The 26,393-nt window shown below is 41.6% G+C and overlaps 4 protein-coding genes across 5 annotated transcripts; 1 reads left to right on the forward strand and 3 right to left on the reverse strand.

The window, feature by feature from the left end:
• The first annotated feature begins 525 nt into the window (after nt 1–525).
• Nucleotides 526–9,658, forward strand: phyhip (phytanoyl-CoA 2-hydroxylase interacting protein). The gene is made up of 5 exons (XM_030737393.1): nt 526–655; nt 2,851–3,027; nt 4,991–5,165; nt 5,398–5,515; nt 5,597–9,658. Exons 2-5 carry the CDS (start codon nt 2,860–2,862, stop codon nt 6,138–6,140), a joined length of 1,005 nt encoding a protein of 334 aa, XP_030593253.1. The 5' UTR covers nt 526–655; nt 2,851–2,859; the 3' UTR covers nt 6,141–9,658.
• Nucleotides 7,443–9,035, reverse strand: ppp1r3c2b (protein phosphatase 1 regulatory subunit 3C2, duplicate b). Its single transcript, XM_030737392.1, is given in 5 exon segments — nt 7,443–7,689; nt 7,692–8,383; nt 8,608–8,679; nt 8,826–8,853; nt 8,856–9,035. Coding segments are annotated over 5 exon segments (1,002 nt in total). The 5' UTR covers nt 8,896–9,035; the 3' UTR covers nt 7,443–7,519.
• Nucleotides 9,659–9,688: 30 nt separating the features above from the next.
• On the reverse strand, nt 9,689–13,895 carry gins4 (GINS complex subunit 4 (Sld5 homolog)). Of its 2 annotated transcripts, XM_030737395.1 has the most exons (9): nt 13,832–13,890; nt 13,623–13,699; nt 13,433–13,519; nt 11,902–12,015; nt 11,703–11,800; nt 11,512–11,600; nt 11,306–11,396; nt 11,062–11,166; nt 9,689–10,766 (listed from the first exon to the last, which is right to left on the reverse strand). In XM_030737395.1, the coding sequence occupies exons 2-8, from the start codon at nt 13,656–13,658 to the stop codon at nt 11,070–11,072; spliced, it is 612 nt and encodes a 203-aa protein (XP_030593255.1). In that variant the 5' UTR covers nt 13,659–13,699; nt 13,832–13,890; the 3' UTR covers nt 9,689–10,766; nt 11,062–11,069. The 2 variants fall into 2 exon arrangements, with proteins under 2 accessions (XP_030593255.1, XP_030593254.1); XM_030737394.1 differs by having other exon boundaries at nt 9,690–10,766; nt 13,623–13,895.
• A 3,358-nt stretch (nt 13,896–17,253) lies between these two features.
• On the reverse strand, nt 17,254–25,000 carry arid5a (AT-rich interactive domain 5A). Its single transcript, XM_030737784.1, has 7 exons — nt 24,925–25,000; nt 23,672–23,742; nt 21,313–21,481; nt 21,155–21,207; nt 20,118–20,215; nt 19,872–20,031; nt 17,254–19,012 (listed from the first exon to the last, which is right to left on the reverse strand). Exons 1-7 carry the CDS (start codon nt 24,926–24,928, stop codon nt 17,804–17,806), a joined length of 1,764 nt encoding a protein of 587 aa, XP_030593644.1. The 5' UTR covers nt 24,929–25,000; the 3' UTR covers nt 17,254–17,803.
• Nucleotides 25,001–26,393: the final 1,393 nt, after the last annotated feature.

Raw genomic sequence — 26,393 nt, forward strand, 5'->3', positions numbered from 1 at the left:
AAGCAGTTATTCTTTTCCCTTCAGACTCCCAGCACCCATACTTTCTCCATATCTGAGAGGTGACATTTATGCCAGCAGTTCAGTGTTCAGATTATATTAGAGTATATTTGGATTTTGTGCTTCAGGGCAGATTTACAAGCGAGTGATGTGATGTGCTGTGCACGGCTGGCTGGCGAAAGCTTCGACACTGACAAGGTACACTGAGTGTCTCACTGTGGTCATAGTGCTACTGGAAAATTATTTTTTCTTTTTTTCCTCCATTGCTTCTTTCAGGTTTTAATTCATTCTTTATGGGTGCAGAGGAGTCAAGTTATCATCGTGCAGCGCTCAAAGCAAAAATGAGATTGGGAGGGGGAGGGAGGGAGGGAGGCAGGGAGTGGGATGTGGGGGGGGGGGGGGGGGGGGGGGGGGGGGGGGGGGGGGGGGGGGGGGGGGGGGGGGGGGGGGGGGGTTGGTGGTGGGGTGGGGGGGGGGGGGGGGGGGTGTGGCGTGTTTGTGTGACCAGCGCGGCGCAGACGAGAAGAGAGAGAGCCTGTGTGTTCGTTCACCTCCTAATCAGTTTTCCTGGGGGATCTATCAGCGGCTGCACGATAGCAGGGAAGTAGAAAGCGAAATAAGAAGACCTACTCCCATCACAAATTTGAGCCTCATACAAGTAAGGAATTCTTTTACATTATTCTCTATATGGATGCTTATATGTTCCCAGAAAATAAACCCGTTGTACCGGAGTCTATTTACAAGTTGTTGAGATCAGATGATCTTATGCTGTGTGTGTGTGTGTGTGTGTGTGTGTGTGTGTGTGTGTGTGTGTGTGTGTGTGTGTGTGTGTGTGTGTGTGCTTTCTCCAGAAATATTTGACATAAAGTCAGATCAATACAGTCGATGCCAGAGTTATTCCTTTGATGTAAACATGTATGTGTGGTGACGTTTTTTTATTTTTGTTTGCCAACTTTGGGAATTTATTCAATCCCAATGACATTTTGCGTGGGACTGCGAGGACATTTCACACGGCAGCCCCGACTGATTCATGTAAAGAAATTGGGTGTCATTCTCCTAAATGTCAATGCTAACTGTGCATCGCTTCAAACTACTTTATGGAAGCGATAATATTTCCATTTTCACACGCAGCGACTGCCTTTTCAGCACCCCGGTTTAAGAACCAAAGTGAGAAGATTGCGCCTTTTCATCCCTCTCATGTATCTAAGTAAATGTCTTTTAAAGTATTCTCCTCAAAGAAGAAAAAAAAAGTGACTTTGAACCAGAGAGCTGCTTTCATGCCCTGCTCCATATGCATGATTACAGCACAGCATCTGTGTGTTTGTGTGTGTGTTACATACTTCAGGCAGGGATGAGAACTGTAGCCTAATTATGCACTTCTAGATGAATTATGAGTTGTGATGTGTACTCATAATAATTATTAGTTAGACCAAATTGCCTAATGTGGAGCAGCTGTCTGTTAAAGCCAGTAATGTAGTGGAGATAATTGGCTCACACTATGGCAACCTGAATTTGAACTGTATTCACATCTCTGCCATCCATAAGTGGAGCATATGCAGAGGCATGGGGGGCTTTGATGACTTGTCCTGTGAGAATCTTCTGTTGCCCCAGTTTTTGTCTCTGAGAAAGACACACTACGGCAAAAAAAAAAAAAGAAAAAAAGAGAGAGAACAGCAGCTGGAAAACAGACGCATGGAACTGCACGTGCACGATGCAGCTTCCCTGCCCCGGTCCCCGTGCGAACGAGCCATCGCACAAATTTCACAGTTCACAGGCTTTAATGAGCTGTTGCAGCCTGTCCATCATACTGACGGGGGCGCACCTTAACAGACCCGGCAATCAGACAATGACTCTAAACCAGGCATTTGTAGGATCACACAGGCAACAACGGAGGTTATTTTTGGACACATCTTAGGCACATGTTCACTATGCGAGGGCTAATAAGAGAAACACGCAATGTGCTGCTTTAGTGTTGAGATGCTGGAATAGATCAGTATAAGCTATACTGTAGCTGTGGAGGAGACTATTGCAGTAACACTAGACTGATGAAAACTGCAAGCAAACCAGGATAAACAGAACCACAGTGCACACACTGAAGAGAGCTACCATCATTTAAGAGGAGGGTAGGTGACAGTTAATGGGGCAAACACAGGCTGACCAACAGATTGCTCCCAGCCTGATACTCAGGGCTTTGTGCAGCAGCCTGGATCGAAATGCTGATGGGCAGCTCGGGAAATATGATCATACATCACCTGGTGCAGATGCTTAAACCTCCCTATTTTCCTCGAGCTGAAAGGAGTTTGCTTGCTTCACTTGCTATTTTTGAAAAGGAGTGCATTTCAGCAAGAGACAGAAATGCTCCGAAAGTTTCCCTTTAGTTTAAATGCCTGCTGACGGGTGCAGAAAGGTTTTTGTTTGTGACCCCTTCCATGCGAATTACAGGAGAAGATTGAGGGAGGCTGAAAGACGTGTGGTTGCTGAGAGACTGCTGTAGGTGGATTATGAAATGCACGGGGGGAAGCAGAGGCCAGTCACTCAGCTGGGAGGGTATCGAGTTGTGCAATGATGGGAAATGTCAGTTAAGGTGGGGGGTGGGGGGGGGGGGGTGTGTGTGTGTGTGTGTGTGGGGGGGGGGGTGTTGAGAGCATAAGACAGTGAACAAAGAGCTGGCACACAGATCTCCAAATGAAAGGTTAATTTGATTCTGCTGAGGTGTTTTCAGTCATGCTGTTTTGAACTGCTGTACAGTGACACAGTTTAATCTCTTAGCAGATTTTCCCCTTCTACAGCGCTGGTATTACAGCCCCATATTACACACTAACTCTCTGCTCTTATCTCTAATTCTAATGGCAGATTACAGAAATGGATGCCCCCCTTTCAACCCCCTGTAATATCCAGATTTGTGAGGTGACCTGCGACTCCTTCCGGATCGTGTGGGATATGACCCCCGAGGACACGGCCAGAGCCACACACTTCTTCATCGACCTAAGCCGCAAAGCCAACAGGGACCCCAACCGCTTTAAACACAGGGTCTGACTGTTCTGTAACTCCAGCATGACCTCACATACCTTCCCTCCTTGTCCTCTCCCTGAAGGCAGCGTGCTCTGCACTTTGTTGTCTAGGTTCATGTTCCAGATTCACACCAGTCAGTGCTCGTCTTCATCCGTGTTCTGCATGTCATTTCCTAATTAACAGCGGGAAGCCTAAATGGGGCAGGAAATCATTTGATTTTATCGAAGTCCGCTTTGGTTAGCAGATGACTGCTTTACCGTGTTACTCGGAACACAGAAAACTGTGGTTGTGCCCTTTCAGTCACTTCCAATACAAGTGAAAAGGAAAATGTGTGCAGTCAACAGCTTCAGGCCAGTGACTCACTTGCACATTGTTTCTTTTTTTTTTTTTTTTCTTATTTAAAGTGGACAAAAACTGACAAATTCAGCTGCGGCATGGAGAAGATTTCATGTTAATTGCTTCCAATGTGCATGATTAAATTCACAACAAATCTATTTTTAGTTCATCTTTAACACGGGTCAGAGTCTGTTAATCCTGAGCATAGCGAAAAAAAGAGATGTGCAGCTACTTTCCATCAGCTCTCTTTGGGTCATGTTAGATACGCAAGATATTTCCTAATTTACTTTGAGCCGTGCTAGCCGCTCAGATCCACAGAACTAATGACATTTTCAGTGTGAGCAAGTTAGATTGCTCATATTAATGCATGTTGGAAACACTCTCACGCAGTATACACTTTCAAAGAAGCTGGTGAACACTTTGTAATTACCAGAACTTCTATGTTACTCATACAGCGTGGTCTGACTTTCATTCGGGATTCAAGTCACAATTTAAGACAAACATAATCTGACTCAACACAACAACAGTTCATGTCTTTACCTAAAACACTGAGTCATCACAGTGCAGTTGTGAACTCTTCTCTTTAGGAACTCATTCACTCTCCTTTACCAGCAAAATCTCCATCCCACAGTTCCTGTAGCTGCTTACAAGACTTTGTGGACTCTGAGATTTCATGATTGAGCATCTCAAATGGGTTAAAGTCATGACTTTGCTATTCCAAAACCTGCCGCTATTTAGCTGTTGATTTTTCTTCAGCCAGCACTGTGAGTTATCACTGTGTTCAATAAAGACAATAAATATTACATTAAAAAAACTGCGACAGGCCAGTGACCTGTCCAGGGTGTACCCTGCCTCTCGCTCTGTGACAGCTGGTATAGGCTCCACCCCCCCACCCCTACTCTGAAAAAGATAAGCAGAAGAAGATGGATGATCAGAACACATTTTATAAGTAATCAATGGAGAAATTCTGCTAATTCCAAAGTGTCCAACAACTATGCATTCCACTACTCTGCTCCACATTTCCAATACTACCACAAGCTTTATTTTCTATTCACATATTTGAATATTTATTTTTCCTTCTAAACATTTTCTGAGTTTTCTTCCCTTTTGTCCCTGTGTTCTCTTTGATAGTTATACTGATGACATCCCTGTACCCTAAAATAATGATAATAAAAAGAACCAGTCAGTCTCCTTTCACTGCAGATGCAAAATGGCAACTGTAATTATGGCATATTATTGCAGCACGCATTCACAAACTGAAAAGTGCTTTTGTGAAGTCAAGGCAGGGGTAGTACTGAGCCAGTTCTTCCTAAATGGAGGATGTGATTCCTCTCTGATACAAGAAGAGGCACAAACAAACTTGCATCAGAGATGTTGCTATGGATATATGGACCTCTGAGTCTGAAGTAATTAGCTGTGCTGCTCAGAGGCCTTGGTCAAAACGAAGCTGCTGTTTTGATTAGATGTATCCTAGTTACAGCAGCTCGGGCTTAAAATGGAAAATCACATTAATAAGGCAAAATTTATGGAAGGAAATGCTTGACTAACAATTGCATGTATACAATGGCTTTGAAATGTAAATGGCGCACGCAGCAGACTGTGCATCTTCTCCCCGATGTCATCTGTTTCCTGCTTTATCCCACAGGATGTGCCAACCAAGCTGGTGGCCAAAGCCGTGCCCCTCCCCATGGCAGTGAGGGGACACTGGTTCCTCAGCCCGCGCACAGAATACTGTGTTGCTGTTCAAACTGCTGTCCGACAGCCAGATGGTGACTATTTGGTGTCAGAGTGGAGCCAGGTGGTGGAGTTTTGCACTGGGGGTAAGACATACCATGATGTGTTGAGACTAAAATAACAGCGATTATGCATGCAGCGGAACATGAGAGCTCTGACCAAAGTGATGCAAGAAAAGAACAAAAAGTGCAGTGCACAAAAATGGCAAAAAAACACACACACACACACACAATTCTGTCTCAGCACTGATTACTCATTAGCATTTGAAAGTAATGCAGACTTCAAATGATTTTACAACTTCAAAACTTAACTCTGCAGACTATGCCATGGAACACCTACAGCAGCTTCTCGACAAGGCCAAGGGCTCAGCGGGGAGGCTGCTGAAATTCTCTGTGTTTTATCGCAACCAGCACCCAGACTACTTTGATTATGTCAGGTATGCGCTTCATTTTTTCTCTTTATATATTCTCATTGAAAATGAGTGCAATGCTCATTTCCTTTTCATGTACTGAATTAGAAAGGAGAGTGGAGGTCTGATGCGTCCGGCCCTAAAAGACAGCAGTGGGAGTCATGGCTCTCCCATCAGTGGCAAACTGCATGGAGTCTTCTTCAGCTGCAACACAGAGTTTGACACAGGCCTACCTCCCAAAGACTCTCCGTACGGACCCCTGCGGTTTCAGATCCCAGCTGGGCACCTCCTGAACCCTGACATCTGCCTGTATTTTGCAGACTTCTACTGTATGTACACAGCCTACCACTATGTGGTGCTGGTGCTGGCCCCTGCTGGCTCAGAGGGAGACGCCTTTTGTCGCACCCGTCTCCCTATGCTGGACTTGGCTTCCAACCCCTTCCTGACCTACACTGCCCCCCAGAGACCGGGGGAGGAGCCCCTGTACTGCCACGCCAGCGACGTCATTCTTGAGGTGCTGTTCACCGAGCCGGTTCCTTTGGATCAGGGCAGCGTGGAGCAGATCAGCGGGCACCAGCTTATGAGTCTGACCACCGCCAATGCCAAGAAAGACCCGAGCTGCAAAGTGTGCAACATTAGTGTGGGGCGCTGAGGGAAGTGCTGATGCATGACAAAAACTTGGAAGTGTGTGAACCTGCAGTGAAAACAGACGCTGTGATGCAAAAGATAGCTGAGCCCATCGTGTGTAGGTTAGAGCACTGTGGAAAGACTCACCTCTCAGGGTGCGCTCGTGCTGCTTTCCCTCTTCCCTCCTGCGTGGAGCAGATAGTGTATTTAACTAGAAAACTTTTAAAATGTGTATTGCGTTATTCCATCCTAATCACAGCTGGAAATACAATGAACGTGCAAAACAAGCACTGAAAACACAACAGGCTTAAGAAGACTGGAGAAAATGATTTTCTTCATGGTGTCATCGTGGTGATGTGTCGCATCTTTTTCAGCAATTTCTATTTTTTTCCCTCGATGTATTTTTTTGTTTGTTTGTTTTACTAGACTTGAGACCTTTTTCACAGCTGACATTTTGACTTGTCACAGTAGGGACAAAACAGGCGTAATAATGATGGATGTGTGGATGCTGGCTCAGCTTTATGGCTTACTGGGACACTTACTGGACCTCAGCCATCATCAGTCCTCCAGTGCTTTCTCTACTGTGACAAGTCAAACCAGGTTTGATGACATGTAAAACATTTTTGTTTTTTCCAGTAAGAGATTATTCCTACTTGTTGTGATCCCCTCTCAAAAATCCACTGCCACATATGTCTCCTGCAAAATTAAGTCAGATTGTCTAAGCAGTGATACTACATTGAAACATAAACTCTAGTTTAAGAGCATCCTCGATACTTTCCTGCTTTACTTTAATCAACTATAAAGTTGATTGTGAAAGTCAGAGCATATACATGTTGCAGGAAAGACTTTACTGCAGAACAGTATGATACTTTGTAACAGTTACAGCCATTAGAAGGAGGTTGGGTGTTTGATCATGTAAGAGTAGGTAATGAGGAAGCTCTCAAAGTTCCCTGCAGTAACTCTTTGGCAGCTGTGCTAAGATTAGCTGCTCCTGCTACTGGGCATCTGTTTGTCCCTGCCCAGTAATGTCTGCCCTATATGGGAATCCCAGAAATGCCTAAAGTGAAAGGGATCCCCTCCCTGTCGCACAACAGTAACTCATCCTGTGGTGATGGGCCAAAATGCAGGACATGCCAGCTGAGCGTGGACTGAAAAATCAGACAGCGTGTGATGCTTAATGTGAAAGAATGGTGGAAACTGACAACAAAACAGCCCTGTATTAAAGACATTTTTAAAATACAAAACTGTCACTAATTTGTCTAAAAAGGAATAAAAATAAAAGAAGTAACATTTCACAGAAAAAAATCAAAACAGAAAATAACCACTACACTTTCACTCAGAACTGGCATAGTATGCATGAGAGAAAAAAAAAAGGAGGGGGGGATCACTTCTAGGTTGAGTGCGTCATGCCCTTTCACTCAGATTCTTCCCATGGCACAGATGTGAGTTCACACTCACAGTAATGCCGTAATTCTGCCCGTTGTTATTGTCCCAGAAAGCCTCGCTGTACCCTCCTGGCAAATAACTTAAACAAAACTCAATGTTCCTTTTGGCATCTAGCACTTTAGGAATGGAATGTCAAATTCAAAGATGTCCGTCTGAGGTCCTCCAAAGCGTTTCTGCAGGTACGCACAGGGCACGTCTCTGTAGCTCTGCCAGGAGTCAAAGGTGATGCGCACACGCACATCTTTCCGGTAGCTGACATTCCTGACTCTTGCGGTTCCTTTGAGGGCCTGTTCACTGATACTGCAGTTCTCCAAGATGACCATGCTCTCTGCCAGCTTGGCACGAAAGGCCTGGAAATCTGCAGAGGGCTGCGGGAAACCCAGTTTGAGACGTGTTCCTGGGCAGCAGGTGCTGACGGTGCAGCTGTAGCCATCCTCCGTCATGCTGCCCAAAGACTGCAGTGATGGCAGCAGGTCGAGGTCAGACTCTTCTTCATCAGAAAACACTCGCACGGCTGTTAGAGACAATCCCTGTGTGTCGGCAAAAACCACACGCTTGTTCTTGATTGGGAACAACAGATCATCGCCATCGTGCGGGTCATCCAGCAAAGGTGAGAAAGGATGGAGCAGAAAGGCTTGGCTCAAGACATCAGAGGATAACTGCTCTGAAACTGGAGGACGGATGCAGGATCGCTGGGGTTTTAGGATGGGAACCCAGACATGAGGACACAGTTGTTTACGCTGGTTTAAGCACAGCCTGACGGCAATCTCCAGAAGTCCAGCTGACCGAGCCATCGACCCAAAGCCGACAACTGGCAGGACACTAGCAAGAAACACACACGGATCTCAGTTTGGACTGGAAATGTTAATATGCTCGTGTAGATTGCAGTTGTGCTGTTCTCTGTTTTTGAGGCGTGGTTTGAGGAAGGCATCACAACATGAATGTGATCTGATACCAAAAAAATGATCATTTCAATTTAATCCCTAAAGAAGTTGTGCAAACTAATCTGTACAGTTTGTGTGTGTGTGTCTTGTCTCAGTGCTTACGATGTACTGGACATCTCCATGCTGGTTTTCTGATACTGAGTGATGGGAATGTTGTTCTCAATGTTTGGAGTTCTGGAAAACAGAAAAAACCTGTCAGAATTACAACAGACAAAATCTGTTTTTAAAAAAAAAATCAAGTTGCACACAAAGATCGATGTGTGACAACAAGCATCAGTCTTTGTGTGTAATTCTGAGTTGTATTCTAAATTTTTGCTTACACTCTCCCATGGGCAGCGTGTTGTAGTGTGCGGTCAGTTGTTCCCCACAGGAGAATCTGGCGCAGCACATTTATATCACCTCAGTTTTGATGTCATATTGTTTACCCCACCCTCTTTACTGTCCTGGCCAACCAGCTTGTGACTTTGTGTTTTCCTTTAGATTTCCCTATAGTACTGATCTCAGATCATTTATGCCACCATTTTTAATATTTAAATAGGTTTTATGTTTTTATAGGCTGCCATTACTGAGCCTAATCCAATGTTTTACTTATGGGAAAGACACATTTTGAATACACCTTAATGTTAACTGTGAAAATGTACATGAAGTTACATATTTGTATCATCACCTTACACCTTTATTGTCCAGTGTTAACGATGTGCATTAACTACATAAAAATGTGTTGTGTGTAATTCCACTCTGCATTATGGAAACTATCCAGGTCATCCTGCCATCTATTCCCACACCTGTTAGCAGACACAGATCCCACAAGAGGGCTGGGCATGGTTCCAAACCTTTTCTACCTAGCGCCTGCCCTGACCTAAAGGGATCACTGCCCCACAGTCCATGTGTAAACCTGAGGAGGGCCGGATTATAGACAGCTCTCAGCAGGCCAGTCACCTAGCCAAGGAAGCTATTCAGGAACCACTCCATGTACGCATACAAGCATATCGAGTTCCACACACAGAAGACCCATCTTTACAGAGACGCCCGGAGCCACCAAACTACAGGACACTTCTGAACTCTGAATTAGTGTGAAAAATGTGAATATTTCTGCAAAGTCTAAAAAAATATCAGGTGTAGTGTTTAATAAATGCAGTTCTTTCACAGTCAATCATTTAAGAGTTTTATTTTTCTCCAATCCATATTTCCAGCTCTGTCAATACCTGAAGAAACCTTTTATTTTCCAACATTTTAATAGGAATAATAACAGGCCTGTTCCCACAATACCACACCATATGTCATCAGACATCTAAAGCAACTTGATTTGCTCCTGACCATCAAGACACTATATATCTATATATAACAGCAGCAGTGTGTTATGATAATCAGAAAGTTACAGGGCCCTCTATGAGCTGGATCAGCAGTGCCGATTAAGAAGACAGTCTTCTTGATTATTCAGTTGTGCTAAGCCCACTCTCTCGATCCTTTATTAATTCCAATTACTGGTGAATATATATGAGGGCAAACAATAAGCGCTGATTGCTCCCTCTGAAACACTTACATAACAATGCTATCGTAACATTTCTTTTAGGTTAAAGTTTAAAACAAAGTCAAAAGGAACTTTAAACCTGTGAAAAAGAAAAAATGTCACGATGTACAAAAGCAGCATTTCTATAATCTATGACATTAAAGCACATTAACTCAAGTGTGACTGTCCTTAAATCACAGCCATCCTCGTTCTTGCAAAGATGCATGCACATTAACACGTACGCCTCAGGATGGTAGTGCTTTACGATACCAAGTGACCTGATGAAATTTCATCGTCGGGTCATCTGATGCCTCCTGTTATTGAGCAGCAGAGAAATCATCCAATAACATGAGTCATTTAGATGGAGCAACATGAAGAGTGATGAATAAACAGATTAGACAGCCCCATCTTCATCTGTCACACAGACACCGGCACTCAAAACTAAGCATGTCATGACACGATTAAAAAAAAAAAAAAAATACATATCCAAAAATACCACCACAGCACTGCAAAAGATAATTTAGTAAGCAGGGTTCCTCTACAGCTTTGACTTTCCACTGGCAGTGACCCCGATTGCGTCCCCGCCCCACTAAATTAAATTCTGGTGCCATGGTGCTAAAAACATCTCTATATTTGCATCCCACAAGTCAGTCCTTATTCTGGATAAAAGTGTGGATGAAGGGCATGCTTCCCGGTGTGATCTCTGCCCTTTATTTCAGCAATGTCTCCTGGATCCACAGCAACAAGCCACCTGCGACATATAAAAGATGACATGTTAGTTGCATTTGATTGTTAACTGTAGTTTAGTGAAATAGGCAAATTAAATATAATGCATATACATTGTGGTTCTTTACAAATTCACTGTTTTCTATAATCTGTTGCCAAGAGACAAAAGGAAGCGCTAAAAATAAATCCAGATGTCACTGCAAAGCCATGGCTTATGTAAGAGCTGCAGAATTGAATTATTAGATGCTTGTAGCAGAGGGTGTGAGGGCAGTATCGAGTTAATGACAGAGATGGCAAAGTCAAGACTCATTGTTACTGACCTTTGCGTTCATATCAACTGCACAGCTCCGCTTGAAACAAGTGGTGCTATAGTTCGATAACGCATTAGGTGCTGAGAGCCCTCTTCAAGATCCACAACAAACTCTCTGATAGAAGAGACACAGTAGAGATATTATCAGTTTAGCATCTGTACAGAAAAAAAGATGAATGGGGAAAAAAAGGCAACACTGCCACCTACTGGATGCTGAAATAATAGCACGTCAAGTGAAACGCTGACTAACAAACCTCTGCTCATCTGTTTCAGGCTCTACCAGGATGTTTTCCTGTCTCTCCTTCACTCGCAGAAACACAAAGGAGTCCAGAGAGGGCTCAGGCACTAACATTAGGATACACAGTACTTAGTGTGGTGGTCAAGGAAAATGTCACAGTAAATGTCACCATTTGTCTGCACATGATAATAGCAGTATTTCAGGCACTGGAGGAGACTTTACCTGCTTTGACCATATCCACAGTCTGTAAGTTGGGTGGCATGCGCTTCAGTGCTACAGCCTTCAGGAAGCTTTCAGTGTTGGCATAATACCTGCAAGCCAGATGTATCGGCAAGTGTTTTTTGTTTTGTTTTTTTAATCCCAAGTGTTGCAAAAATTGCAGTAGTTTAAAGAACTTCATCCACTATACTCACTCTTTGGCAAAAGCAAACTCCTCAGGTGAAAGCACAGATGGCTCGCCCTCACCCCGAGACTTCTCTCTCTCCAAGACATGTGGGAAATACTTTTCAATCTAAACATAAACAGCACAAAGGTCAGGCAATTAACAGCACAATTTTGACAACAGGCACCAAGTGAGACAAAGCTCAGTTTTGCACCGCTGACCCCATTGACCTTCTGCAGACGAGAGCGCAGGTAGCTGCTGAGCACATAGCGGATCCTGTCTATTTCCATGCGATGGATGCTGGCCTTTGCATCTCCCTTCTTCACCCGCTGCAAGTTGCACTCCTGTTGGTGGAAAGGTCACAAAATTGTCAGAAATTAAAGGCTCCTTTTGTTCGGGGTGACTCAGAATGACCAGAAAAGCAACAGTCCCAAAAATATGTTTGAATATTGCATTGTTAAGGGAGTCACTTCATAGCACCCCAATGACATAAACTTACTGAATGAGGATCTGAGAGCACACCTCTGTCTCCACAGCTGGATTTATAGTAATGGAATCAAGGTCACACTGACAGGCAACAGTTTTAGATGTTAGTTTCTTAGACAGAATGCTAAAAGCAAACCACCTTCTACTGAATTATCTGAAATTTTATTTTGAAACTGCCACTTTACACATTTGTCATGACCCTAAAAGTCAATACAGGGCTTCCTACAGATCAAGGTATCCATACCAATTAACTTTGAAATCCTTAAAACTCAGATATAAAGGGCTAATCTGTCAGGATACAGAGAAAATTAAAGTTTTTTTTTTTAATCATTCAAGTAATTTATCAAGAAGCAAAAATGTCAAATATTACTCACTCCAGCTCTGTATTTTGAACGTTTGATGCTGTTTTCTGACTGATATAATTGTAAAGGAGATAAATTTAAACTCCAACTGATAAATTAATGTTTGTGTGTATAAAGTCACCTTGAGCTCTAGAGAATTGTAATGGGTATTTTTCACAATCTTTTTATAGATTCAATAATTCAGTTTAGTGGCGATGGAATGCACCTACTTTTGTTTGTTAACCCATTCAACAATAGCCGATGAATCACCCTAGCATAAAAAAGGTACCTAACTCAACAGAAAGAATCAGTGTTGTGTATACACATAAAAGACAACTCATCAAAGAACCAATTTTGGATCGTTAGGCACTTTGTTACTAGCAGCCTATCACAAAAATAACACATCATTTGTTTAGTTGAATTTATAAAAAAAAAAAAAAAAATGACAAAGATAAAACAGTCTGACAGGCATAAAATACTATTTTTGCACCAACTATTAGCCAGAACTTGGCATATCTTGGCATGCTGTGCAGTGGAATTTGAGGAAACTGGACAAGTGGATGACAAAAGAAAATGAGGCAGATCTACAGCAGATGAACAGTATCTGAAAGTCAGGTCCTTAAAAAAACCTGTTTTTACCTTATATACTGTATTCCCATGTATGTTTGCACATGTTTCAATAAATCCCTGCACCTATTACCCATTTTCTCTCAGAATATAAAGAACTGAAGGGTGGCTCAAGACTTTTGCACAGTACTGTATATAGTTTTTCCTACGTTGCAATTGAATCAGTCATCATGCACATTCTCGTAGGCTGCAGTCCTTCACTTTTCAGTTGCTGTTTTGCAATTTAGAAACGCAACTATAATCATGCGTGCTGCTGAACAGTAGAACAACAACCCACACAGCAGGAGGTATTCCCCGGGTAGTTTACCATATGAGTAAGCTGCTCCATCACACACTCCACCACCTCTGATTTGTTCTCCAGCAGCTCCGGTGAGAACTTCTCATTCAGCCAAGCCTGTGGGCGACACACACGGGAACAGTAGCGCAGAAAGTTATGAGTATAAATAAAAGTAAAGGGTCTGCATGCCAGGCAAATAATCTGGGTAATATCGGCATACTTCTTCCAGTTTAGCGATCAGCTCCGCCGGGGTCATAACATCCTCCTGGCTGTCATCCTGGTGGAAGTCGCTGCCGTCTTCAGACAAAGCGTCCGACATGGTTTTAGATGAAAATACCAAAATACAGAATGTCTCTTTAACGTATCAAAAAAAAAAAATAATAATAAAAAATACAGCTGTTAAAACAGAATAATATAGAAAAACTGTACCGAAACAACAACTACTAACGTAACTCCAACAAGTTACCGGAGAAACTCGTTGTTTATTCGCGCCACTGGGATTCTTCTCGCGAGATTTATGAGGAGTTCATTGACCTGGGTTTAGCTTGTCAGGCAAAGCTTCTCGCAGGCTGTGCAGAATCTGTATCAATAATCGGACGGCGCATTAAATCAAAGACAGTAAATTAGTTTGTAGACATTAAGGAAGCATTTTGATCATGGCTGATTCAGGTTTCTTGCCATAGAAGCACAAAAGTTTAGCAGCATCGAGGATCCCGTTTTTTCCTGAAATGCAAAACTGAGGGAATCTAATTGTTGTTACACGTGTTGTGAAGGTGTACTCAAAGTATTGCATGTTGCTCAAGAGTGTGTGGAGTGTGGAAATAGTGCTAATGATATCTAATATACTAAAGAAACTGAAACTGACGTTCGTGTAAGAAATACACTAAAAAGAATTATTTTTTGATTATTACAAACACACCAGGGAATAAATCAGCATGCCATCTGGGCCCTATTTCAGGAAGCAGGTTTAGATGACAGCTCTGAGTTTGTTGACCCTGAGATGAGGGGAAACTCCGGGTTTTCTGATCCAGAAAGAGCGTTAACATCAACTCTGAGTTAGTTACCGTGGTGAACTAACTCCGCTCCTGCCGCACCTGAGCCAGAATGCACCAGCTGCAGAATGTTACATTTTTACAAACACTGAAATCCCAGTCAGATGCTACTTTGCTATTTTGTGTTCACATGAGCACTTTTACAATTATACACTCCTCAACATATATGAGACAGTGTCGCGGATTTCTAAAATCTAAAACAAGTAGATTAGAATAAAATCTATAGTCTTCATCTTTCTCATCTTTCTCAGACTGTCAGCCAGTGTCTGAAATATTTACTGTATATTACTTTAGCAATCACTGTTTAAAATGTAGCTGCAAGCAGCAATGAGGGGGGGCATGAAGCGAGAACAAGTTGCCAGGATGGCAAGGAGGAGGTGTTAAGATCTGCCAGCAACTTGTACCGTAAAGCACACTTTTGTTAATGACACCAAATTCTTTGTGCGTCCTTGGGGAGGGGTCCAAAAGTCTACTTTGAAGTGTGGGCTTGATAAGCCAAAACATTACCGAGATATAAGCTCACTTCCTTTTTGGTGGCTTTGCCATCAAATTCCATTAATTGTTGTGGGCAAATGCTTCTGCAAACCAAAATGAAATGTGATAACGTTCGTGAGGCTCGCTCTGAAGATCATATATCCCAAGTTTTGTGAAAATCTGACAAAATTTTGTGACCTGCTGTGAAAAATATATTTTACTTTGTATAAAATCCAATATGGCAGCTCAATCGATCCTTGGCATTTATCAGGCTCGGGACCTCTGATAGTGTTAGCAGGCACACAAATTTCATTGTAAACCTGAACTCATGAGCCATTATTGGTCAAAACACATTTTTACTAATTCTAGCGCCCCCTTAAAGGTCAAATGTCACCAAAATTCTCGTGCCACATTCTGAAGCTGTCCAGCATGTACACACCAAGTTTGGTTTTGAAAAGTTAAAGTGTTGCTGAAATATGAGCTCAGATCCTGTTTGGCAACTTCGCTATTGATTTTGACTGGCTCTGACGGGCAAACGCTTTTGAATATCAAAAATCCATCCAATCACTTCTGTGAGGCTTGGACATTGGACAAATTTTGTGACCAGTAAAAACTTTTGAAGGATTTCCATAAAATCATATGAGGCAGAAATATGACATCATACTGAACTCAGCTAAATCCAAGGATTCCAACGATGCCTCAATTTCAAAAATCAGCCACTAGTTACAGTCGCAAACACTAGTCCAACTTTGCCCCAATGGTGGTACCAGAGTGTTTAAGGCAGTGGTGCATAACTTAGTGAAAATGATAATGAGACTGTCCTGAGGAAGTGTGCCAGATTTTACAACATATGGCCAGATGGTTCTGGGGGCTGCCATAGACTCCCACTGGAGAGGAAAGAAGTTGATGATATAATAAGAAAACCTAGAATAACTACGGGTGCCCGTAGCCTCGCTGCTTAGCCCCCAGCATAACCCATCAGTGTGAAGCATTAGACACAGAACACCAAAAATCAATCATTTGTGGTTCTGTAAATGCCTCAGTGGGGAACTTGGAGATGATGTAGACAACTGAGTGAAGATGAGGCTGAAATTATTTTAAGACTCTAAAACCGAACTAAATGTCTTTTAAAGTTTGTTTGTTTTTTAAATGCAGCCTGCAGACAGTCTGTGTTCCGACTACTTTTCATGTTAAAATGTATTCACAGATTGAAAGTCATTAAATTATGTCAAACAACATTTTGAAAGGTACAGTGTCTGAAAATGACCTAAATCAGCCTCACTGGGTCAACCCAGAACAATATCCACCCAAAGGCATAATATAGGCTCCATAACAAATGAGCAGTCTCATCTCATCCTCTCATCTTTCCAAAAATATACTTAATATCTAAAATCTAGCTGACAGCTCTATAAAAGCTTAGACATTTGTAAAATGTTTGCCTTTTCTGATAAAACCTTACAGTCATAAGTTAAGTGTGTGTTATTATTACTCTTAGTAAAACATCTCTGATGTGGCTGCCAGGAAACCATCATCTATCACTGAAGGCTGATATTAGATCAGATTATAAATGCTTACACTGAGAACATTAAAGATAGTCATAAACTGTAGCAAACCGTTTTTTTTATTTTACAAAAACAGGCTGACTCTTTTCTTTCTGGAACGGGAAACTCAGAATTGCCAATCTCAAAGTTGATCAACTCAGGGTTTATTTTCAAATTCAGAGTTTGTTGAACATGCTTCCTGGAATAGGGCCTTGGCCTCTCCATAACTGCCTCTTGCTCAGCAGTTCAATTAGCGTGGACTAACACCCACTTCACTTGATCCAGCTGTTTCAGACGACCTCACTGTGGCCTGCAGCAGCATCTCATTTGCCCAATTTCCTCTTCCTCTTCACTCCTCTTGCTTCGTAGTTCTTTGTTATTTTTACCAGTAGTGATCATGTGGCTTTTTCACTGCCACCTAAGTGAAGTTCAGTATGTGCACGCTATCAGCAATCCTTTGAGCTTATCTGGACTACATCAGACTTGCAGGGTTCCAGGTCTCGCCACATGACTCAGACTGCTGCAGTCTGCTTAAAGCAGATCAGCAAACACAAATAACAGATCTGCCTCCAATCAAAGATAAACATGAAGGACAAAAAGGTTCTCATGTTTTCTGTTTATTTGCCAGCTTTTTGGCTGCAGTCTTTTCTTTAAATACACTCAAACGACATGAGAACAACATACATAGATTTTTTTTCATATTTAACACTGACATAAGGCACTTCCCATCCACGATTCATTCATAATAATAATGTTTATCAGAATTACAGTACATCAAGTTTTCTTTTTTTTTTTTTCTTTCAAAAACAAAATACTGAAATTGTGCAATTGAGGATAACTGTGGTACCACTTTCATTGTGACTTGAATATAAAATTCATTTTAATAATCATTACGACATATAATTAAAATGTTCTAGATAAAATATAAAGAAATAAAAAAATAAAGATAACCAATGGTAATGTGTTATATTATACAGGTTATATTTATATATATTTTATTTTTGACATTAGTTTAGCAGCTAAAGAAATATTTCATATTTTGAAATAGTGCACCTCTTGGATACACTTAGTCATGTTTTTAACGTGTTTCATTGTAGCCATTACTGCCCTGACTTCATCCCTCCTCAGTACTGTTTGTCTTTGGTGAAGCCACTCAGTTGCAATAAATTAAAAATATTTGATGTTTAAAACACAAGTAAGGCCTCAACAAAACTTCACTGAGCAACAGAACAATAAACTTAAAGGCCGCTTTCTTTCATTACAATTATCATTATGACCACGCCCGTTTTTGTTAAGTAACAAGTTCCTGACACAAAAACAAACAAACAAAAAAATCACAGCTTTTGAGAGTAAATGGGATTCACGGCAGGAAGGGCATACGCAGTTGGGGGATTTAACAGAGGAATGGGGTAGGGATAGGGGTAAAGAGCAGACCCGATGAGAGCAGAGTGAGGTGGACCCAGGGGTACGTGGCGGTACATTAGCTGAGAGTGAGGTAGTCTCATTCTGTTGGGAAAAAATGCAGGGTGCAGCGGAGGCTGGTGCCTGGAGTCTCTGCCTGATTTGTCGTAGCCTGACAGGCCGCACGGCACTGGCAGGGTGGCAGCGGAGTGGAATAGGCTCTGCTGATTGGGAGGAATTTTTTGTTGCATTGTCCTGGATTTCTCCCTCTTCTCTGTCTGATAAGGCCACGGAGTCAGATTGTTCACCTTCTTTGCACAAGAGTCATCCTGCTGAAGCAACCTGCCCTGGTGGATTTTGTAGCTTGGCCGAACAGGAGTGGGTCGTAGAAGATGACTTGATTTTGGAATTACTTTGGTGAAACTAGAGGTAGATGTTGGTACCCAGCCAGGTTTCACAGGGAATGAGGAGGATGGGTGGAAAGAATGAGGGTAATATTTGCCAGTTCCTTTGTAGATGGGCTTACTGGCAGAGTCTTTTACTTGGCTTTTAATTGGGTCAGAGATGACTTGAGAAACATCCTTAGTCTGTCCTTTAGGGTCTTTGCATACCTTACTAACAGTCTTGTCATCCTCACTACAGCCCGATGGATTTTTGACAGAACCATTTTGGGGCATTTCTGAGCTTGATACAGGTTTATCTTCACCTCCTGCTGGACCGTCCTCTGATGAAACAGAGTAAGGGGAGGGGCTACGGGAAGAAGAGGAGGATAAAGGGAGTGGGGAGCCATCAGAGGAGTTGCAGTTCCTGCTGAAAGAAGCCCTGGCTGGTGACAGGGAGCAGTGGATGACGGAGGGTCTTTCTTTATCCTCGCTCTGAGAACTTGCCGGCAAATTAAGGCTAGCCTGAGCCACTCGTTTTTTTTTCTCCAGAGGAGAGATGACCTCACCGGTTGCAGATGGTAAATGAGCAATCCATGAGCTGGATGTGGGGACCTGGAGAAGGTGTGCATAGACAGAAGTGCAGAGATTCGTGGTGGCTCTGTTTGGCTCAGAGTGGTGTCTGTCAGCCCAGAGAGCAGAGTGAGGAGGCATCACTGCTTCATTTTGACAGGAAGATTCTGGGCTTCTCTGGGTGAGTAACTGCAAGATATAGAGGGGGGATTTTATAACACAATATAAATAAACACTTCTCTTTTTAGATTTTCATCAATTCAATTCAATTCAATTCAATTTTATTTATATAGCGCCAAATCACAACAAACTGTCGCCTCAAGGCGCTTTGTATTGTGGGTAAAGACCCTACAATAATACAGAGAAAACCCAACAGTCAAAACGACCCCCTATGAGCAAGCACTTGGCGACAGTGGAAAGGAAAAACTCCCTTTTAACAGGAAGAAACCTCCAGCAGAACCAGGCTCAGGGAGGGGCAGTCATCTGCCGCGACCGGTTGGGCTGAGGGGAGAGAAAGACATGCTGTGGAAGAGAGCCAGAGATTAATATCAATTAATGATTAAATGCAGAGTGGAGTATAAACAAAGTAAATAAGGTGAATGAGAAACAGTGCATTATGTGAACCCCCCAGCAGACTAGGCCTATAGCAGCATAACTAAGGGATGGTTCAGGGTCACCTGATCCAGCCCTAACTATAAGCTTTATCATAAAGGAAAGTTTTAAGCCTATTCTTAAAAATAGAGAGGGTGTCTGTCTCCCGAATCCAAGCTGGAAGCTGGTTCCACAGAAGAGGCGCCTGAAAGCTGAAGGCTCTGCCTCCCATTCTACTCTTAAGTATCCTAGGAACCACAAGTAAGCCAGCAGTCTGAGAGCGAAGTGCTCTGTTGGGGTGATATGGTACTATGAGGTCTTTGAGATAAGATGGTGCCTGATTATTCAAGACCTTGTATGTGAGGAGAAGAATTTTAAATTCTATTCTAGATTTAACAGGGAGCCAATGAAGAGAAGCCAATATGGGAGAAATATGTTATCAGTTATTATTTATTACCTCTGAATCAATGTCTCTATCCGAATGAGTCCTTTTCCTCTTCTCTTCTGCCTTGGTCATCTTGGCATCCAAATTTCTCTTGTACGGCTTTCGTGGTTTGCTTGGAGGCAGAGGTTTATCTTCCTCGCCTTTTATATTTCTCTCAAAGGGAAGCACCAGCCTGCCACAACACAGTTGAAACTGACTGTCAGTTGATATTATATTGATTGAATCAAAAATGTCAGTGAGAAACAGAATCATCCCCACCTCTCATAATGTCTGCGAGTGCAAGTAGCTGCACTGGTGCTTCCGGGACTTCCTCCCAGCTCATCGTAGACTTTCTTCCAAAGGCGTCGTGCCGTCACCTGTTGGTTGAGGGAAATGGTTAAAGACCATTATTGTTACAATCTTTTTTTTAATGCATGAGGGGCAACTGACAGCTTATGAAGCTCACAATATAAATAGTTCCATAGGGTCCAATTCCCACTAGGATGGCAGAATGTAGTATCCTATTTTTTGTGTTGTTTCAATGTTGAAACCATAGACTGTATATAAAAGGTGGATGTAACCACCCATTGATATGTTAAGACCAATCTTTAAGCCTTGATTTCAGTTTATTTGGAGGATGAGGATGCACACTTAACCACATGTTTGGTTAGCAAGAGGCATCTGCGTGGGTAAGGGGTGCACTGCATAGATTGATAGAGAGCCCCACTTATTAGTGCAGGGGTGGGCAATTCATTTTCCCAAGGGGCCACAAGAAACTTGGACTGTTGTGGAGGGTTAGGGAGCTATAAGCTCCTCCCAATTCTGCTCAGTATTATTTTTATTTCTTTAAAGCTTATTGGTGCGGTCCTCCATGGTAGTCCCAGTTTCTAATTAATTTATTTTTGTACCTCAAGTGCTTGGGTCCTGGCATATTTACTTACAGATCTATTTTTAAAAATGTATTTAAGGAGGGGCAGTGGTTGCTTACCCTTTAAATGCCATGTCTGCTGGTTTTCAGTACTGAAACAACACTTTCATTTTTAAACCTGTGCTAATGTAGGCGGCTCATATTGGTGCATTTACACCCTGGGACAAAGCGACGTGGTCAACAGGAGCCCCGGTCTAGTTCCATTTCATTATGAGTTTCACTCTCAGAACTTTTGCCACAGTGTCAACATCAAAGAGCATGGGGAGCGATATGTTGACAGCTTTGCTGTCTACATCTCTACCACCTAACCTATAGTTCATTTCCACTTAAAAGCCAGTCAACACTGAAGCCTTTTGCACTAGTTACAAAAGCCAAATAAAGTACTTACTGAATCATAGCCTCCAAGTTTATCAACAGCTTTGTAGATCTTCCAAAGATTAACTGGGAGTGGGGGAAAAAAACACACACAAACACATTAACAATCTACTCTTTCTAATTCCATATACAAATTGTGTTTATATAAGAGCTATAAAGGTGTAAACTCACTTTGTTTAAAGCCCAGGTGTGGAATCCTTTCTATGGGTGTGCCTTTCTCCTTCATAAAAGAGTGCAACCGCGACACAAATGCCTTCTCCTCCATTTGCACCACACTGGCCCTTCCTTCATCTTCACATTCGGTCGTAGAGTCATGAATCTCAATAACAGCAGGAGAGGCCTACATTAAGAGGAAACAGATGCATTAAAGGAATACATTAGTATGCTTCGTAAACGTGTCATGCCCCACTGCACCATATGGAAACCTGTTTTACAGTTGAAGGTACTGTATGAGAAATGGGGAAAACAACATGTAGAATTGTCTCATGAGACACAAATGTTGAAATGAAACATCAAAATCAGAGAGTAGGGTTTTACCGCTACTTTCAATAGATAACCGCTATACATCCTGTCTGGAGAGAACGCAGCAGACTTGTGGGGTTTTTGGTCTGGAACTGTCAGTCACTGGTACAAATGTCACTCAGTAAAACAAGTTTCAGCCCGAGAGAGAAAAGTCGTACATGAAGTGTTGCAAACACTATATGCACGACCCAGCAAGTGAAGGAAGATGTCGTTTTGTAAGGGCTCAGAAAATTGCGTGTGCTTTCTGCAAAAGGTGTGTCAGTAACACTAACGAGGAATTTAAAATACCAAGAAATTTGGTGTCAAGTGCACACTACCCAGAAGTCCAGCAGAGGAAATTGACAATGCCACTATTTGTGGTTTGCAAGAAAAGAGAAATGAAACAGAAAAGGCATGCAGAATTTAAAAAGTCACTTTGAAAGATTTCAAAAAGCTGAGACTCAAGAAGAGAAACTGTTGCTTAATTTTAGCTCTGATGGTATTTCTGCTCTTAATTAAAAAAAAAAAAAAAAAAGACAAACTAAGAACTAGCCCTCAGGTGTGATCGTTATCAGTTGTTCACAGCCAGGGCGCTGCTCCTGCTGTGTAAACACTTGTTCATAGATCACAGATGCTGATGTAGTTACTTCTCTATGTGAAAACAAAGAGTTTGGAATTTACACCACCTATTTAAATGTGAGATCTCACATCACAGCTGCATTTATCAATTTCAGTAGATTGGATGTCAAGGGATACCGCAGTGGATGCTGTCAATATTTTACTTTGAATCACCACACATACAAGCTTCTATTTCTGTGGCACTCATTGTACAACAAAACAGCGAGAGGCGGTTTCATATTGAATCAAGTTCCTCTGTGTGGTTCCTGGTTCCGAGAAGTAAACCCCTAGAGTGAGTAATAGTGAAGGTGCAGGCCTCTAACCAAGATAGCCCAACTGAGTCACAGTTGAGTGGCTCTACACTCCTGTTCCCAGCTAACAGCTCTGACTTTCCACTGTTTTCAAAATGTTTTCTCATAGGCAGTGTTTTCTGTACTGCCTAGAACAACCCCTCAGTGACCTGCTTTTTTTTTTTTTTTTTTTTTTTGTGTGTGTGTGTGTGTGTGTGTGTGTGTGTGTGTGTGTGTGTGACGTTTCTATTCAAAATGGGATGCCTCACAAATCGAGGGAATTTAAGCGATCTGTTGAACGTATAATGCATAATGATATTTATCTAAAAATGTGAGAAGGTGCTGATTGGAATCTTGCACAGAATTCAGCCTGTGCGCTTTCAGTCATTGTATTTTAGATCTGATTCACAAAACTTTCAGGATTACGCATCAATGATTGCCTACAGGAAATGTCTTCACTGTAAGCCACACAATGAAGCCCCTGCGTTGAAGATCTCACTCAAGACCAGAGAACAAATATCATCACGAAACTTTTAAGCAGATTTTCACAGATGAATTTTTTTTTTTTTTTGGAAAACTGTGTGGGTGATGTTGATGTCAGTGTGTTGATACACAATTCTCACAATGATTGTCAGCGGCGTTCTGGATTGATGCTATCGTCAGGCCAGAAGTCACCACAGAAACCACCAGGCTTTCAACTATCATCAGCTTTGGAAATTTCATGAGCTAATTTGTGTTTCTCATATTGTTCCTCTCATTTCACTTACCAGAATAGCGGCTGAGTGGCAGTACTCCCGTAGTTTCTTTATGTGCAATGAAATATTGTGGCGTGTGAGATGTGCGTGCGCTTTTCGAGCCCTCTCAGAAAACAGAGCAGAATCGCATATTTCTCGTTACTCATTTCACAATCAGCCATAGAGATGAAACGGCTGTTTGCACTCAATCAGCACTTCAAAAAATCGCCACTAGAATCCATTGAAAAGGGGAAATGAAAACACAACACATAACTCATTCTGAGTAGTCATGTCTGTAGCCACTGATTAACTGTAACTGATGGAAATTGCCCAGACTGCTGCCAGAAGGCCAACTGTCACTTTATCAGCAGTGACGGAGGTTAGTACCTGTTTTGCGGTCCCCTTCTCTTCGTCACTGGCTGCTGTTTGTTGTGACGTTTCATTCTGGTCCTCTTGAGCTTCAAACATTCAGACAAAATTCGAGTTAGTGCAAATTTCCCGGTGTGAAGGAGGCCGGGGCCTTTTTCAATTTCAAGGCAGGTTCTCACCTTCAATCTGAACAAATTTAAATGCATCCCTCATAAAAAAAAAGCTGTTAAAGCTGATTTTCATTGCTGTTGTAGTAATTTGGTTAACGGTGATAATTTTTGATCAGTGCAGGGAAAAAAAAAAAAAAAAACAGTAATCTGTAGAACATATTGTCAACTGGGTGTGATATAAAACCACAGGTTGCAAAACCACTTCCTGCTCATGAACACAACCTCTTGTATGCTGCACTGTATGATATTGTGACACAAGAACTACAATATTTTCTCAAAAATAATTTCAAGCAATAAATATAAGTAAATAAAGGCAATTACATTCATTTATATACCCTGTATTAATGCGGGCACTGGTGGAAACTTGTTGTAAATCAGCACATATAATACTTTGGTTGAGAACAGTTTGCTTTTGTTATTCGTGCTTATATGCTCAAGATCACAACATATACAAATTTATCTGATACTAGAAATAAGAATGTTGAATAAAATATGAAGGCTGGGAATGAAATGCAGTTCTGAGAATGACATGTCATTCTTCACAAACTGTCAGCTCAGTACCATGAAGCCCTCCACCCACAGTGATATCATTTGTGTGCAAAACCAATATGCTTCTCTTTTGAGATCATTTATTTCCTGTGCTGTGGCTTGAACCCTTAATTCTGCTTTCAGTAGCCCTGAACTTCTCCATTTCTAGTGTTCGAGAAATATTGTTTCAAATATGTCAAATTACTTCTTAGAGGCTGTTTGGCTTCATGTGAAACACACGTTTGTGACGGTGTTTGAAGCAGATATCGATCTCAGTCAAATGACTGTGAAAGATTAACCGTGGCACTTTAAAAATCGAGTAATAATTCGTAGTAATATGCTTCTTTCATAAATGAAAGCCCTGAACATGAATTCCCTTTTGCAAAAGTAGGCTTGGTAGAGTTTTATCATCTATTCTGTAAACAAAGTCATTCAACGTGTTATTATTAAACAACTTCAAAATAACTAAAATGATGCGTAAAATGGTGTATTTAACTTGCTTCGATGAACACATAAAGCAACGCATATGAACGGCATCTACTTTAAAGTAAAAAAAATCAAGATCATTCTTACCCATTTCCAGATGTTGCCTTCTAGTCTCCGGCTTGACTGTGACAGTAATTCATGCAGTGCTCTCGTCAGCTTGACACCACAAAATAGGAAGGTGTCTCCACAGGACAGTTTCATTGGTTGGCTGATGTACCACCGCAAATGAGTCTGGGAAACTGAGTTTTTTTTTTGACAGCTGTGTTTGAATCCTCATCTCAAGACATGATTAAATTTGCCATTTGGACATCTTACATTCTAACACCTACAGGACTGTAGTGTGCTTTTTTTGGTCTGTTTGTTGTCTGAGGACATGTTATTTTCTTATACTCATGGTGCTATCGGCACATGAAGCTGTAATGTAATTTCAGATTTTGTATAGATCGCTGCAAATGATTCCATTCAAGAGTTTCATACAGTTTTCATGTTAAATTAATAAACTAAAGAAATACCTTCAGTCACCTTTATGTACAAATATAGTAACATTTCCTGAACATCTCCACTTATGACTGTGACCTGCTCTCAGATAAATGAATAAGGGTGCCACTTATCAACATCAGTCCCTGTGTAGGCATGAAATACCTCTTCACAGTCTATAAGAGATAACAGGGACTGTTTGTTTGCATTGTGACTAATGGAAGACACGGGGGCTATTTTTCACATTTCTTATACTCTTACTAGAATATGGACAACTCAGAATGTCCATATTCTAGTAAGAGTAAGTTTTGAAGCTTTCAGTAATACAGGAGAAGTAATTGCTATGCATAAGCACATTTTTCAAAACTTCCACTTTAGGTTTCATACATATATAAAGACTTTTATTTGTGGGCTACTGCATTCCTCCTCTTTTGCTCATTGTGTACTGTTACTTTAAAAAAAGGGCACCCCTGACACATTTATCTCTTGAACCACAGACTGTATATCTTTATATGCACTCTGTGTTTTGACCTTGATGTGAAGAGGAGGCTGGACTAACTGTGGAGTTATGTTTCATAATATTTTTAACCAGCAAGAAAAGTCAGCTTTACCTGTTTGTCACAGGTACAGAATACATGTTTTTTTTTTTGTTTGTTTTTAGATCTTCCAGCCTTACAACAGATGTCAGGTGCACTAACAAACAACTATGGCAAACACCTGTCCATTTACTAAAAGTTCATCTTCACCACCAAACCAATGAGCCTCCAGTGTATTAAATGGACAGTGTATGCGTGTGAAGTAAAATTAACATAAAACACAGCAAAGACAGGAGTCATCCAAAAGGCAGCAGGCTACAGGAGTATCATTATGAAAGTGAGAGTGTGGTAATTTATCTTTTAGGTATATAATTTCCAGTAGTGTGTATTTATAATGTGCATCTTTAGGTGAAAGATGTTTAAGAAGTTAAAACTTTCCACTGCTACTAGAGTGGGATGTATCATGCAAACCTAAAAAAAAAACAAAAAACAAAAAAAAATACTAAAATGACATCATTTAGTGTGAGCCTGCGTTAGATTGGA

This window comes from Archocentrus centrarchus, chromosome 9, assembly GCF_007364275.1.
Source record: "Archocentrus centrarchus isolate MPI-CPG fArcCen1 chromosome 9, fArcCen1, whole genome shotgun sequence".
In the NCBI taxonomy this organism is placed as follows: domain Eukaryota; kingdom Metazoa; phylum Chordata; class Actinopteri; order Cichliformes; family Cichlidae; genus Archocentrus; species Archocentrus centrarchus.